General features: G+C 60.6%; 1 protein-coding gene across 2 annotated transcripts in view; it reads right to left on the bottom strand.

Annotated features, from left to right (window-relative positions):
- Positions 1 to 1,138: 1,138 nt before the first annotated feature.
- The window catches only part of ZFPM1 (zinc finger protein, FOG family member 1), a 73,283-nt gene continuing 58,756 nt past the window's right edge, over positions 1,139 to 15,665 (bottom strand). For both annotated transcript variants that reach the window (XM_023507497.1, XM_012812061.2), the window contains exons 5-10: positions 10,083 to 10,185; positions 8,238 to 8,447; positions 4,581 to 4,814; positions 4,185 to 4,280; positions 3,960 to 4,106; positions 1,139 to 3,771 (exon numbers count right to left, since the gene is read on the bottom strand). In XM_023507497.1, coding sequence (XP_023363265.1) covers positions 1,946 to 3,771; positions 3,960 to 4,106; positions 4,185 to 4,280; positions 4,581 to 4,814; positions 8,238 to 8,447; positions 10,083 to 10,185 — 2,616 coding nt within the window. In that variant the 3' untranslated portion in view covers positions 1,139 to 1,945. The remainder of the gene's footprint in view (positions 3,772 to 3,959; positions 4,107 to 4,184; positions 4,281 to 4,580; positions 4,815 to 8,237; positions 8,448 to 10,082; positions 10,186 to 15,665) is intronic.

Here is a 15,665-nt window from a genome sequence, read left to right as displayed (position 1 = left end):
CCACAGGGCAAGGTGTCAGAAAGGTGTTTGTGAACAGGGTACCAGGCCTCCTGGACAGAGGTGGGCCACTGCAGGGACAAGACTACAAGGTAGGTGGGGGCTGGGAGGTGCATCTCAGGATCTGGGGAAGCACAGGTGGGAGTTGTGGGGGGCAGGGGCCACTGATGTTGTCTACATGGTGAGAAAACTGGTCCAAGAGGGGTGCGTGCCAGAACCAAGTCCTGGGTTGGTGTGGGGGCTCTGGCTATGTGGGTCAGGCTGAGGTCAGTCTAGGGAATTGGTACCAGCCCAATGCTGCTGTGTGTGTGGGAGGCCAGGGGATCTCAGACCCAGATGCAGGGCTCTTGAGGAGGTTGTCCTAAAGTTGTCCTCCCAGGTGACAAGAGCTCAGCTTGGGGCCCAAGGTCCTTGCTGCTATCTCCTGGCACAACACACAGAAGGGATTATGGGATCACCTGGAAGGTAACTCCTGCCTCTATTTCACAAGTGTGGAAACTGAGGCTCACTTGAGTGCACAGTAGGTCAGTGAAGGCTACCTCGCAGGTGCCTCACCAGTTACAGGGCGCTCTGCAGGTGGGGCCAGAGGGGCTGAGGACATCTGATTCTGCCTCAGAGTCTGCAATGGCCCCTCCCATACCAGTTCCCCGGTGCTCCCCAGCCCCTTAAAAATGTTACTTGCAAGTGTTCACATAGTAATACTCTGTACTGGTCCAGATTAACAAAGAGTGTGTGGTCTTCCTTAGAGGTGGGGCCTAGCCCTCCATCTGCTGGACCAGCTCGCCAAGGCAACCTGGCCTACTTGGGACCCTCCACAGCTGACTCCCCTGGAGCCCAGGACCTCTGGGAGAGCAGGGACCCTGCCTGTCTAATGTCTAGTTAGACAAGGGTTAAGTGGGAAGGGGTGTCAGATGTGCAGGGCCCATGAGCCTGTCATCCCCGTCCTTATGGCTAGGTGGCAGGTGAACTAGCCAGTGGGCTGCAGGGCCTCAGTGTTACTCTGGGGCAGAGGAAGGCTATAGTTCAGAGTTCACCTGCATTTACCATGGGCTGCTGAGTAAAACCATTTGGAAAACATGTGGTTACTTCAACCAAAGTTGGAGACAAAACAGCAGGCTGGAGGGCACACCACCCAGGGCCATAGTGTGGTCAGCTAAGTTTACTAAAGCATCCCCTTAATCCAGTGGGGCCTGTGCAGTCCCCAGAGCCTAGTGAGGTAAAGCAGATAGGGTGGGGTGCCCTGGCCCTGCGCTGACACAGCCATCACAGGGGCCCACCAGCCCTGGCTCTAAGGAGGCAGGGTGCACCTGCTGGCACTGGGTCAGGACTTGCCCCCTCATGGCCGATGGATGCTCTGGGTTCTAGTCTCCCCCATCCCACTTCCTGTTCTCTCCCCAGCCTTAGTGATCACAGGGCTTCCCCCTCCCCGTGACACACTATCCTTGCAGTCCCTGGCGTCTGAGACTGGACAGGCCATGCCCAGGCACCAAGCAGGTGGGAGGGTGGCTGGCCAGACCAGGATGACACTTTTCTAGTGCCCCGTGGCCAAGCCAGCGCTGCCGGTTGAATCTTGGAGGGAGGCAGCAGTGAGAGGTCCAGAGCAGCAGGGCAGGGAAGTGGTTAGAACGCATACTGTGGCCTCAGACTGGCCCAAGGCCTGTCCAGCTCCTACGACCCCCAGCTGTGCGGCTCCAGCAGGGGCCTGTGTGCAAACCAGGAGCGATGATGGGTACACAGAGGGCACCTGAGGCCCTGGCTGTGTATTGGCGGGCCCCTGTGCTCAGAGAACCAGCCTGCTCCGCCGCTGTGCCCATCAAATTGAACTTCTTTATTAAGTGCCAAGGGTCCGGGCGGCGCTGCCCCCGGCAGCCCCTCTGCCAAGGCCTGTGTTTGGTAAGCTTCCCGGGCGGAGCGGCGTGCAAAGCGTGCGCAGTCTGTAGTGTGGCGCTCACTTCACATGCTCGGCGGCATGCGAGGAGCAGTAATACTTCTTGTGGGCGATGAAAGTGGACAGGCTGCTGAACTTGATGTTGCACAGACGGCAGTACCTGTGATTGCCGTTGGGCACCGGCGCCTGCGCGCTCTTGCTGGGGGTCTGGACGCCCTTGTCCGAGTGAGAGGGCGGCGGCGGCGGCGACGGGGGCGGGGGCGGGCCGGGCCGGGGGCTGCCGCTGGCCGGGCCGAGCGGCGGCTCTGGGGGCTCTGAGCCGAGGCCGTCTCGGAGGCCGCGGGGCCCGGGCTGAGGAGAGGCGGCGGGCGAGGGTGAGGGCGAGGCGGCGGCCGAGGGGCCGCGCTCGGCCGGCGTCCGGGCCTCGGCCCCCGGGCCGGCCAGAGGCGCGCCCAGCAGCAGGCCGTGAGCCAGGCCGAAGTGCTGCAGCAGGTCCCCGCGCACTGGACCGCCGGCCGGACAGTACGGGCAGGCGGCGGCGGGCAGGCCGAGCGCGCCCGACGGCGGCGCGGCAGGGCACGAGTACTTCTTGTGCGCCAGATAGGCCTCAAGGCTGTGGAAGCTCACGCGGCACGCCGTGCATTCATGATAGTCGGCCAGCGCTGGGGGCCCGGGAGCCGGCGCCTGGCGCCGCGGCTTCTTGCTGAGGTCTATGGGGCCGTCAGCGGTGGGTCCGGGCGAGCACGCAGGGGCGGGTCCGGCGCCGCTTCCGCTTCCGGGCCGCGGCGACGAAGGGGGCTCGGGAGCGGGCGGGGCGGGTCCGGCCGAGCCGGGGGGCGGGGCGCCAGCCGCGTGCAGCTCGTAAAGCTTTCGGCGCCTGCGCGTGCGCACGGGAGGGGCGGGGGGCGCGGCCGGCGCTGGTCCTGGGGGTGCGGCCGGGCGGCGCGGCGGTGGATCGTGGCGCGAGGCGCAGTAGTAGCGCTTGTGCACCGTGTAGGTCTCATGGCGGCTGAAGCGGATGTTGCACGCCTCGCACAGTGTGCGGCTGGGGTCGTCGTCCACGTCGTCCACTGAGCTGCCGGGGCTCTGGCTGCCCTCGCTGCCCCGGCCGCCCGCCCCGTCCTCCGGCGTGGCTGCACCGCCCGCGCCGTCCTCGCGCGCCCCGGGGCCCGGCGACGAGCGCGCCGGGTCGGTCTCTCCGGGAGGGCCGGGGGGCGCGCGGGTCGGGCCGGGGTTCGCCTTGGGCCTGCGCACTGAGGGCGCATCCTCGGGCGCACGGCGGCCAGAGCAGTAGAGGCGCTTGTGCACGTAGTAGTTGTTGACGTTGCTGAAGGTGATCTCGCACTCGAAGCACGTGGCGCCCTTGGGGGCCCCCGCGAAGAGGCCGGCCTGCGCGCCCCCTGCGCCCTGCTGCAGCCGGCTGTGCACCAGCTCGGACATCTTGGCCAGGATCTCTGAGGCCGGGGGCGCCACGGGGGCCGGGGGCGCCGCGCCTGCATCAGACCCAAACACGTACTGCGGCACGAAGAGGGCCCCCGCCACCCCCAGCTCCCCGGGCACTGGGCTGGAGCCAGGAGTAGGGCTGGACAACTCGGCCTTCACCCTAGCTGGGGCTGGGCTGTGGGGCGATGGGGTCCGCGACGGGGCCTGGGGCCCTGGGTCGCCGGGGGCGCGGGCTGCCTCGGGCTCCTCTGCTGCCTCCACCTTGATGCTCTTGGGGGCTGCTGGTGGCTCGCCGGTGCCCCCATTTTGGGGGGCGATTCCATTGGTGGCCTCAGCCACAACCTTCCTGTCCAGTCCTGGCGATGAAGTGGGTGCTAGGCCCAGGTCCTTGGAGGCCAGAGGGCCATGCAGGGCCGGGTGCTGCTGGAAGCTGGCCAGACTGTCTGCAGGGAGACCACAGGGGCCCACATCAGACCTGAGGCAGGACCTGGCTGGGCCAGAGCTGGAGGGGTGAGCCCTGGGAACTGTTTAGGGTAAGGCTGAGATTGGCTCCCACCTGCCTTGTAGACTAAGCACCCCCACCCCACTCCTCAGGGACCTAAGGGGCACTAGTGGCCCCAACTGAGCTCACCTGGGGGCAGCTTGGCAGCTGGGTGTCCAGCCCCTGGCGAGTAGATCTCACCCTTAGAGCCAGGCTGGCAGACCATGTGGTTGGTGACCAGGTGGCTGTAGAGGATGTCCCTTGTGGTGGAAATGAAGCCACAGCTGTGACAAACACCTGTGGGCCATGCTGTGGTCAGGGCCCTCGGGCCAAGGGTGTGGCCCACAGACCCCTCTGCCCGGCCTGCCCACCTACCGCTCAGCGTGTCTGTGTGCACCTTGAGGTGCCGCTCACAGTTGGCCTTGGTGGTGAAGGCCGACAGGCAGATCAGGCACACGAATGGCCGCTCCCCTGGAAAACGGGCAAGTAAGGGCCAGCTCCAGAGCCTGGCCTGGTCTTGGGCTTCACGACCAGGAAGGCGGGTGCTGGACCCAGGCCTTGATCTGTGTGGGGCTGTGTGTGGGCTTCTTGTCTCTCAGCCCCAAGCTGACCATCCAGACAGCTGTAGGTGGGTGTCTGCTCTGGACACCATGGGAAGACCACATGGGCTCAGTCAGCAATTTGGCTCTCCTGGGCAGTATGCCATATTTGCCCCCAGTGTGCAGGGCCAGGTGGGGTGTGGATGTGGGTGGGTGTGCATGGGGGACTCACCGCTGTGACTGCGCATATGAATCTCCAGGGAGCTGGCACTGGGGCAGCTTTTTCGGCATTGTGGGAAGGGGCAGATGCGCTCATTGGGGTAGGTCTCCTTGGGCTTCTCATCCATGGCTGCCGTGGCCGGGGAGCCAGTGCTCTGGCGGCTGGCACAGTAGTACAGGAGGTGGGCCTGCAGGTTGCGCTCGCTCCGATACCAGATGCCGCAGTCCTTGCAGGGAAAAACGTCTTCTGTGGGGTGAGAGGTGGGTGTGGCTGAGGGGCATGGGTGGCAGGGAGCAGCCCACCACCCATTTTGAGGCTGCAGCCTCTTGTAGAGTGAAGGCCTTGTCCTGACTGACCACAGGTACTGGCCAGCCATGTTACATCTCCTCCTTTCATGACCCTGTGCCCACTTTGGGGGACCTTTGAGTGGCCTCTTAGGGAGCTCCTTCTGACATTGGGTCCTGTGAGGAGGGGACCTCAGGGGGCCCCAGGAAAGAGTGTGCATGTGCTAGTGGACCATGCCAGGGTGAGGCTGGGCACCCACAATATGGCTGGGTGGCCGTGTATAGGCAAGGGCAGTGGGTGTGCACACCCAATGGACCTGGGAGGCCATGGACAAGGAACCATGTGTGCACAGGTGTTTGAGGTGACAGCAGCACAGTAGCTGACATGCACAGTCACAAGCACTCAGCCACAAGAATGACAGAATGTGGCCTTGGGGGTGGTAAAGCCCAGAGCCCTACCCCCCACTCCATACGTGGGCCGCTCTGTGTCAGTTACTGATGATGTCAAATGTGGGGAATTTGCCAAGTTTACCCCTAAATGGGCTGCTTGTAACTTCTCAGATTTGGGGGGCTTAGACTGCTTGGGGTGGTCAGACCCTCTGGCAAGGATTTTTTTCTAAGAGGTGCTTGAGCAGGCTTCTGTCCTCAGCGTCTTTAAGGCAGGATTTTAAGGAATGTTCTGTTTGTCTTGCCCCAGATCCCTGCTCGGTCAGCGCCCTTGGCTGAAGACCTTGACCTTGGTATGGAACCAGGGGCCCTGGGATCCCTTATCTGGCTTCTGAGCTGGTGCATTTAGAGAACACGTAATATCTGGTTTCTTGCCCAGCTTCTCTGATGTCTGTCCTGAGCCCGTGTTATCTCAGAGGCAGTGGGCCTCTCCTTGCACCCCTTCCCTTGGTGGCCAGTTTTCCATCTTTTGCCTCTTAAGGAATTTAAGCATCTGTCTGTAGCAGAGCCTCTTCCTTCTGGTTTTTCAGGCAATTTTCTGGCTCAGCTTTCCTTCCTATCAAGTTGTTTCTGTTTCTCAAGTTCCCCTTTAGTGGGCCCTCAGTCTCTCCTCATTGCACGGAGGCCTTGAGTGGGGACCCAGCATCTGAGAGGCTGGTGGTCCATTTGCTTTGGTGTCTGTGAAGTCCCTGCAGAGAGCTGTGCTGCCAGCTGGGGTGTGGGGAGAGGTGGCCTGGACTCTTAGCTGGGATGGTCACCTGACCATGAGCTGTCCTGGGCAGTACAGGTCCTTGGAACCTGCATCAATACCTTGAGGCTGGCACTGCCCTGTGCTCCTTGCAGTGGAGATAGGCCCAGAATTAAGCTGGCTCACATGGCTTGCCCAGAGCACTGGCTGGGCAGAGGCCTGGGCCCCTTGGCTGCAGCAGTATGAACACAGTATCTAGCTCTCTGAGGTTCCTCTCCAGGGAATGTTACTGGGACCTGATGTTACCTTAGACCCCAGAGGAGGAAACCCAGGTCTAGGGAAACTATAGCTACCCATTGGAGCAGCCAGCTGTCAGCCTCCAGGGCTGTAGAGGACCTGAGGCCCTCCCTGGCACACTGTCCCTGGTGAGCCTCCATTGTCACTGCCAGCTCTTGCCCTGGAGTCAGGTCTCCCAGGCACCCATAAGACCAGTGGTGGCACATCCCAGACCTGCCCAATGAGAAGGTGTGCTGGCCTGAGAGAGTCCTTTCTTGCCTCCCTCCCAACTCTGTGTTCCTTCATGTCCTTTGCTCCCAGAAAAGGACAGGACCAGCCAGGACCCCCATAAAACTGCTTTTCTTCTGTGTTTCTTCCTCCCCCAGCCTTTCACCAGTGCACAACACAGCCACCGTGGCCAAATACCAGACCCACCAGCCCCAGCCTCTAACCACTGGGTTCTGTGTGCCCTCTGCACGCTTTCACTGCTAACCCACTTGGCTGCAGTGTTCCTGGTGGGGCCACAGTGACCACCATGTTGCCAAGCCCAGTGGTCACATTTCAGCCCTTAGTTTTGCCACTGCCTGGACAAGGCAGACCCCAGCCCATTCCTCTCCTTGGGCCCTCACTGTTTGGATGCTTTCGCAGGCGTCTTGCTCTCTGTCTGTGTGGAGTGCTCCTCCCCTACACCAGGTCCAGAGGCCCCATCCAGCTCTGGCCACAGCCCTGGGCTCCATCCCATGTCCCTCAGTGGACTCTGTGGTTGGGGCTCAGAATGTCCAGTGGGGGGCTTCTCCCCCAGACTCCTCAGAGGGGGAGCGACTGCTGTCCTGGGTGACAACGCCTTAGCCCCAGCCTCATGCTTGCTTCCTCTCTGTTCCCAGCTGCCTTGGCCTGCTTCAAGTGCCCCCAAGTCAATTTTATCCAGTTTTGTAACCCTATAGTGACCACTAAACAGATGGAGGTTTTAAAACACACAGGGGTCTTACTTCCCCCCTTCCAAGTCCTGGGGTGATGTTTATGTCCTCTGAGGGGTCTGAGCCCTCACATTCCCCTGTGGTCCCACAGTAGTCTCCAGGTGACCCCCATGTGGGCCTCAGCCTCACCATGGGTTCCCCAGAGTGCTTGCCCCAGTCTCTTATCAGGACAGCTCCCATCAGCTATACCCGCATGTTGCCTTTGTGGGGTGGGCGGCTCCCCCACCTTGGTGAGGCCCTGTTTGCTCCTGGAGGGTGGCTCCCTAGGGCAGGCCCACGTCCCAGCATCGGGTGTGTAGTGGATGGTACATAAGTACTGTGGGTTAGCCAATCCCACTTCTCATGGCCACATTCTGAGGTTTGGAGAGCTGTTGGCAGTGGGTTCTCCACTAGGGGGCTTTGTCCCCCAGGGACATGTGGCTGAGACAGCTGTCACAGCTGTCAATGGGCGTGGTATGGCATCTAGGGGCTGAGGCCAGAGGTGCTATATGACACCCTGTGTGCACAGGACGGCTATTGCAGGGTCACCCAGGCGCCAGTAGACTGGGGCCTGCTCTGCTCCAAGCCCGCAATGTCTGCTTCCTCTCTTCGAGTAGGGGCTCAGGCCTTCTGGTTGGGCATGATGGTTGGACAGAGTCAGATCTGTGTCTCAAGCCCACCAGCCTGCGTGGGCCTTTTCCCATGGTGTGACTAGGCTCCAAGACCCCCTGGTCTCTGCAGAGCTAACTCCTTGCAGCCTGGCCGTCGGCCCCTGTGGTCACTCAGGGTTACCACATGACTGTCCCTGTGCTTTCCCCTTGGTGTCATCAGCCTGGAGCCCCCTTGGAGGATACTCTCAGGCCCCTGCAGCACATCTCTACCCCACCAGCACTTCTTTGGTTTAGTAGTCCAGAGCCTGGCAGTGACAGGGCTTTGTGGGTCTTTGGCCTCTGGATGTGGATGGCACTGCAGCCCTGTGGCTGGGGCGGGGCCGTCAGGGACAGGGAGGTGCACTCACTGTTGACGATGGCTGTGGCAAGGATAGACGCCATCCCAGCTTGCTGGGGCAAGAGCTGGATGTCGCTGTGCACAGGGGCCGGGCATGCAGGCTCTGCTGGCTCCTCCTTCACAGGGTGGTTGGGGCTGCTGCAGGGCTCAGCTGTGAGGAGCACACTCAGGAGTCCACCTGCGGGCACTGGCTTGGTGACCCTGCACCAGAGGGTGTCATCTAGGGGGACACAGGCATCCCTGACTCTAGGACCAGTGCTGCTGGGCTTGGCACCGCCAGCTCCCCCCCATCTTAAAGATGCATCACATCTTTAGATGTGGCCTGTTGTCATTTGGTCCTGGTGGGACCCCTGAGAGCATTTTCCAGGAAGGGTGACGAGGAGGATGTGTCCCAGGGAAGAGGCTGGACTGGCTAGGGATCCCAAGTTGGTCAAGCATGGCTGTTCCTGTGGCAGCCTGCAGGGGGCAGCCTTGGCCAGCAAAACCCAGGCCATGAGGGCTGCTGGTCCACCTCTCCTGGGAGTGGTGGGTGGGCCGGGGCAGCAGGCCTTAAGCCAGAGCTGGCCACTGCCCTGAGGACAGGCTTCACTGGCAGGTGGACCCTGGCTACATGAGGGCCTTGTGGGTCACCTGGGAACAGCACCAGGAGCAGTGTCATCTCACTAGCATTGCAATCCAAGAACCCTGTCCTTTCTGGATGAGAACACTTGGCTGGAGCCTTGGTGACCAGGCCTGCAGGAAGGGCAGTGCTAACTGGCCCACATTCTGGCTGGGCGTGCTAACCCATGCTGGCCGCGTGCAGCCTGCGCCTGGCCCTCGAGTGCTCTCCTCCCAGCCTCTGGGTCAGTGGGGTGGGGGATCCAAGAAGCCCTCTGCCTTGGGGAGAGACCCTAACCTAGGTCCCATGGATCTCCACTCTGCACACCTGTCACCTGGGAGGCTGAGAGAGGGTTATTCACAGGATGGCCCCTGTCCCTGCCCTCCACTCCCAGTGGGCTTTGGCTCTGACAGAGCTTTGCCTCTACTGGCAAAAACGGGCCCTGTGGTGGGTGTGGGCACGCGTGCGTGGCCCTCCCAGTGACTCCCTTGCATGGGTGGCCCCTGTGTGCCTGCAGAAGTCTGATGCTATCTACATCCTCCCCTATGGCCTAGGCCACCTCATCTGTAAGGAGAGGTCCCCCAGCCCAGACCCCAAGAGTCCCAGGAGCTGGGAAGGCTGCATCTCAGTCTTCTCGGGGGTAGGGCTTCCAGGGCAGGACTAAGGTGTCCATGTAGCTGAGGGGTGCAGGCTCCCTCTGAGAGGGAGACCCCCCAGCAGGTGGGGGAGGCAGAGGGCATTGGACCCATTTTCCAGATATAGAAACAGACCCCAGAAGGTGAAGGACTTGCTGGTAAGGGGCACTGCTGGGCTCAAACATCATCCTACTGATGGTTCCTGGGCCCAGCTGGACCATGGGGCCCTGGTCCATAGCCACCTGGACCTCAGGTCCCTGCCACTGGCCCTGTGGTCTCCTAGAGGCCCTAAGGCAGTCATAGGCTGGCTGGGAGGAGGTGTGGGGGTGACTGTGCTCCCAGCAGGGCAAACGTCTGGCCTAGCCTAGCCTGCCAGGGTAGGGGTGCCTCCGTTAAGTGGGTTTGTGGCCTTGGATTGTCTGTCCTGGGAGAGGGACTGCCTTGGGTCCTTTGCCCAGCCCCAGATGGGTGTTTACCAGCCACTAGAGATGGTGGCTCTGATGGCTAGGCTATGCTGCCCCCTGCCCTCAGCCCATGCAGGCTGGTTTCCTTTAAGGGAAAAGAAGCCGCGGCCCCCACCTTCCTGAAGGTTGTGGGAGGGGCAGCGCCAAGTGATACTGACCTTTCCTGTAGATCTCCAAGTTGGCTTCAGCCTGGGTCAGGGCCTGGGGCAGCATCCGTAGCCAGCAGGCCTCATCCACCAGCAGCAGGGTCAGGGATGGGCTCTGGGGGCAGGAATGTGGGGATGTCAATCACATAGGAAGGTGTGGCTGGGGGCTTCTGCAGCACGTGGGGACACAGAGGCCCAGCAGGGCATGCACCCTCCATGGCTGGGTGCTGGGTTCCTTTGGAAATAGGCCCAGAAAGGTCAGCAGTGTCCCAAGGTCATATAGCCAGTGGGTGGCAGAGTTTGACTCACACCCAGATCTGTGTTCTCTCCCTTCCTAGGTGCCTACCCAGCCTGGGGGGCTGTAGTCCTCACATGTGTGGGCTGGACTGGACATAGACCCTCTACACAGCCCTGATGGCCCCTCTGTAGATGGACTTTGTTTCCCCCAGGCCAGGTGTCCACCCCTTCCTGGTGCCAGGCAATGCAGGGTTGCCTGTGTCCCTGTCCATTCCCAGGATCAGCACATGGCATGCCCTGAACACCAGCCCAGGCTCAGCAGCACGCTGTCCCCACCCTGAGACTGGCTCAGCACCATCCCCTCCCCATGGGCCTCAAGGACCAGCTCCCTGGCCTCACAGTCACCCTGGAGAGCAGGCAGTGTCCACTGCCTCATCTCATAGGCAAGGAAATTGAGGCACAGCAGGAGAGAGAGAGGGTGCTGGCACTGCTTCAGGCCCGGCTGTGTTGTTCCTCTGGGGCTTAGGCTGAGAGCCTGGAAGGGAAGCACCCCTAGGCTGGGCCCTTGCAGACGGCCTCACTTCCTGCTGCCCCTCCAGCCCTGGTCCCCAGCATGGCAGCAGAGGAAACACACATGGCCCCTGTCCCGATGCTGCCTGGTGCAGGAGGGTTGGGAAGGGGCGGGGTGGTCTGCCTGAGTTAGAGGTATAGGGGACAAGGCACAGACCCATGGCAGGGGGAGGAAGGCAGCTGGGGCAGAAGTCTGGCCTTGCCTTGCCGCTGTAGGTTGGGGTAACTGTGATGTGAGCCTCAGTTGCCTCCTAAGTCCCAACACCTGACCTGAGTTCTGCGCCTGTTGCCTGCATGGTGGTCACCAACCTGAACCACCTAGGTGCCATATCCAGAGGTATGCAAATGTCCGTGCTCAAATATTTTTCTGTAAACCTACTCACTTTTGTTCTATACAAATAAATGCCTATTAATCAGAAACTTTGTGCATCATAACTTTTCACTGAAAAACCAGCATCACCTGCTCTCACCTGGAAATGACACCTGCATGGGACAGTTTTGTGTATCCCTGTGATAAGGTGAGCAGTTGGTGGCTGCTGCCATGCTAGGAAGGAGAAGCTGGGCTGGCAACAGAGTGCAGGTACTGTGCCTGGCAGGGTGCAGGGCTTCTCCCCTAGGCCCAAGCCCATGAGCTCTACCTAGGCTTTGCCTGTGTGTGTGAGGACCTCATGGAATGCCTAGCCAGGCAGCTGGGTCCAGTTAATTAGCATGGGCTCCTCACTGTGGCCTGGGGTAGGGCACTGCCCAGACCTGCAGTGGGCACTCTGGACCACCTCTGCTCTTGGACCCTTGCACACAGCAGACTGAGGGGTCCCACAAGATAAGGCCCATGGGCTGGGGACTCCTGGCAAGGTCGGGGCTTCTGCATCACCTGCCTGCAGCCACATGGCTCAGTCATAGAACAGACAGCAAAGATAAGCCAGCCAGTGCTGAGGGAGAGCACTGGCCACAGAGCGGCCCTGCGGTCCCAGCACGAAGCCACTCTAGTCATCAGTTGGGCTTTCTCATCTGGGAGGGGGTGATGTCCTCTCTTGACTTGGCACTGTTTTGAGGATGGAGGTGAGGCCTAAGCCCATGTTCTCTAGGCCCATCCCTGTCCTGCCAGCTCCCATCTCTACGACTTGGTTTCCTCTCAGGATGCTATAAGTGTGACCAGTGTGAAGCCCACCTGTGTGGCAGCACATGGTAAACACTTGTTCCACTGTCCCTTTTGGCCTGGCAGGATGGGTAAGGGTGATGGCTTTGGGCCCAGGAGGGACACACGTGGGCTCTGTTGGGCTGGGCCTGGCCCAGGATAGCAAGTTTAGTTTTGGGTGGGCATCTCCACCAAAGGACCTGCTTTGGGAAGGCTGGGATCAGGCAGGCACTCCTCTTTTCTTTTCATAGACACCCTGGTGATTTTCATGGCAGGGATGGGCTCCCTGCTGGCTCAGATGGGGCGTCTGGTACAGTCACAGGGGTGGGCAGGGGCCTGGCACAAAGAGGGTGACCAGCGGCTCCCGCATCCCTGCCACACCCAAGTTGGGCAGGCAGCTCTCCACAGGCGGCTGGGGCCTGCCCTCCCTCCAGGCCCTTCCTGAGTATCTAATGAATATTAATGAGTGGAGGAGGGTGAGAAAAATTAATCTGCCTGATCCTCTGATGGGTGCTGCGGTAACGATATGAAATCTAATTATTCGTCCCAATATTTCTAAACCCTCAAACTGAGACTGACAGCCTCCCGGTTGGTTTCATGCTTATCACCCTCGGAAGCAGCATGTTCACAGCATGATAAAAACACACACACACAACTTTGCTGACGCTGCACAAGCCCCGGCCTTCCTGGGGAGGTTCCTGGCGCAGGGAGGGCGCCATGTTCCTGGCCAGTCCGGGCGACCCACCAACAGCACCCCAAAAGGGTACCAATGTGGTACCTGTGCCAGCTGAAGGGGGGTGCCTGGCTGGCTGTGTCCCATGGGGGTGGGGGCCCTCATCCCAAACTATGATGCAGGTCAGGGGATCAAGGCTGTGAGGCTGACCACTCGGGCCTTCCCAGCTGCATTCCATTCACAACCAGGTACCCCCACTTTTCTGAGGATAGGCTAGGGGATTCCCTGCGAGTCTGCCCTTGGCCCCTTGGGATGTGGGGACAGTGGCTCCCTGGGGAGAGGCTTGAGCAGCCACCCAACCCACAGGTGGCCAATGACCAGCTAGCCCTGAGCTGGCTTCTCGCCTGGGCCAGCTAGCTGGACCCCTGAGGTCAGCCTACGGCCACCTGTCTGCCTGTCCCGGAAGCTGCTGCTGGTGCCTGGGCCTGGGGACCCTGGGGGCCCGAGGACAACGCCAGGTCAAGAAGCAGATGTCACTGCTTCTCCTGCAGGGCTGACGCAGCAAGGGCTGCCCGTTTATTTGGTTTTCTTTGTCTCATAGTCTTTTCCCTTTTCCTGACAGCTGGGGACAGCCTTCTCCTGGAGGTTGCAGGCACCAGCCCAGGGCTCCCTGACCCTACCCATGGGCTGCAGGGTGCCAGGAGGGCACCTCTTCTTCCCTTCCCACTTGGCCCTCCTGCCAACTCCCACGGATGTCTCAGCCTGTGCTCTGCACCAAGTCAGTCAGGTGTGTCTTGGGTCTGCAAGGGGCCCCGAGCCTGCCCTGCCACTGCCCCTCAGGTTGCCTGGCCCCCCTCCTGGGTCTCCAGCCAGCCCTACTCGGCCCCAGGATAACGGGCAGCCACTTAAACTCTCTAGGTGGATCTGAGAATGCTCCTTGTTCCCCCCAACAAAGGGGTCAGTGTCTCGATTCTGCACTCACACGATAACCATCGGCTGCACTCGCACTGCATTCACTGTGGCAGCTTATCGGAGGCTGCTCCCAAAGTCACACTGCATCTCACGAAGGGGCTGGAGGGGGGCCTCCCCCTGTCACTGAGGGCAGAGAAGCCAGGGACAGGTTTACAGGGTTGGGGCTGAGGCTACAGCAGCGAGGGTGGCTCTGATGGGGTACCTGTCCTCCATCCCCCTGCCCACCTTCAGGAGAGGTGATGGCTGGGCCTTGGCACCTCTGCCACCCCAGACCCTGTGAGGAGCCACTTCACAGGTGGGGGCACTGAGGCCCACAGGGCTGGCTGGGCGGGCAGCAGCCCAGGTCTGTGGGACCTCCCTTGGCCCTACAGCCGTCATCCACTCCCTCATTGTGTGCCCCTTCATTCATTCTGCATGCAGCCCCTGAGGGCCACCCACGCGCCAGGTGCCAGGGACATCTGGGCAGGACCAAGTCTCCCAGACTTGTAGGGAGGCCAACAAGAGATAGCTGGTGGATGTTGCGAGGGAGAAGTGACAGAGAGACAGGGATGGGTGGAGACAGGCATGAGGCTGGGAGGGATGGGGACAGTGAGAGATAAGGGACATGGGCAGTGAGGGACAGGGGATGGTGAAGGCCATGGGATGGTGAGAAACAGGGACAGTGCAGGATGGGGACAGTGAAAGACAGTGAGGGATGGAATAGTGGGACATGGGACAGGGAGGGCAGGGTCCGGCAGTGTGACTGAGCTCTCTCTGCCCCTTGGGAGACAGCCTGGTGCTCTCCTGCCTCCCCACAGGCAGTGAGATACAGGGACCCTGGAAAGTGGCTAGTCCTACTCTGGCTTACAGGGGCAGAGTTGCCAGGACTCAAGGAGAAGCTTCTCTCAGCTCTGAGCTGGGTCCTTCTGGGGTGTTGGGAGGGGTCCCAGAGCCCACCAAGCCATCAGTGCCTCACAGACCCTGGAGCACTTTCCCAGCTCCTACTGCAGGCAGGGAAACTGAGGCATGGAGAGGAAGGGTGCCCAGAGGCTCGGAAAAGCCAGCAGCAGGCCTTTTGAGTACCCACCAGCCTCAGGGCACCTCAGGCTACCCTCCTCCCCTGCCTGCTCCAACTGAGGCCAAACCTGGCCATCTGCTCAGGGCCACCCTGTGGAGGGCCAGGGTCCCACCCATGGAGCCCCAGCTGTGCTGGTCCTGTGGCGTGAGCTGCATAGTGGCCCCTAAGAGGCCCACTTGGAACCTGTGAATGTGACCTTATTTGCACAAAGGGTTTTTGCAGACATGCTAAGTTACAGTTTTTGAGATGAGCTCCTCCTGGATTAGGGTAGGCCCTAAACCCAGAGACTCTTGTCCTTAGAAGGAGGGGATAGGGAGAAGGCCCAGTGAAGACAGAGGTGGGCTGGAGCACTGCATCTATATGCCAAGGATAAGCTAGGACTGCCAGGAACTGGAAGAGGCTGGGAGCAGCCCTGCCCTGCAGACACCTTGACCATCCATCTACTCACTTGAGCCACTTATCATCTACCCAACCACCTACCCACCCACCAACACACCCACCCTCCACCCATCCACATCCATTCATTCACTCACCCATCCGCCCACCCATTGACCCATCCATCCACTTATCCATCCATAACTCACCCGTCCCCCCACCTATTTACCCATCCATCCACTCATCCACCCATCCATCTCCCTACTCACCCACCCATTCACCCATATACCCACCCATTCACTATCCATCCACCCATCCATCCATTCATCTATCCACCCATCCACTCACCCATCCATCCATACACTCACCCATCTAGCCACTCATTCACTCATCTATCCATCTATCTGTCCATCTATCCACTCATCCATCCATCCATCCACCTACCCACCCACACATTCATCCATATACCCACCCATTCACTATCCATCTATCCATCCATCCATCCATCCAATGATCTACCTACCTACCCACCCACCCATTCCCTATCCATCCACTCATCCACCCACCCATTCATCC

This window comes from Otolemur garnettii, unplaced genomic scaffold (assembly GCF_000181295.1).
Source record: "Otolemur garnettii isolate 467f Iridium unplaced genomic scaffold, OtoGar3 scaffold00185, whole genome shotgun sequence".
NCBI classification, from domain to species: domain Eukaryota; kingdom Metazoa; phylum Chordata; class Mammalia; order Primates; family Galagidae; genus Otolemur; species Otolemur garnettii.
Note: the sequence above shows the minus strand (reverse complement) of the source record. Positions and strands in the feature narration are given on the sequence as shown.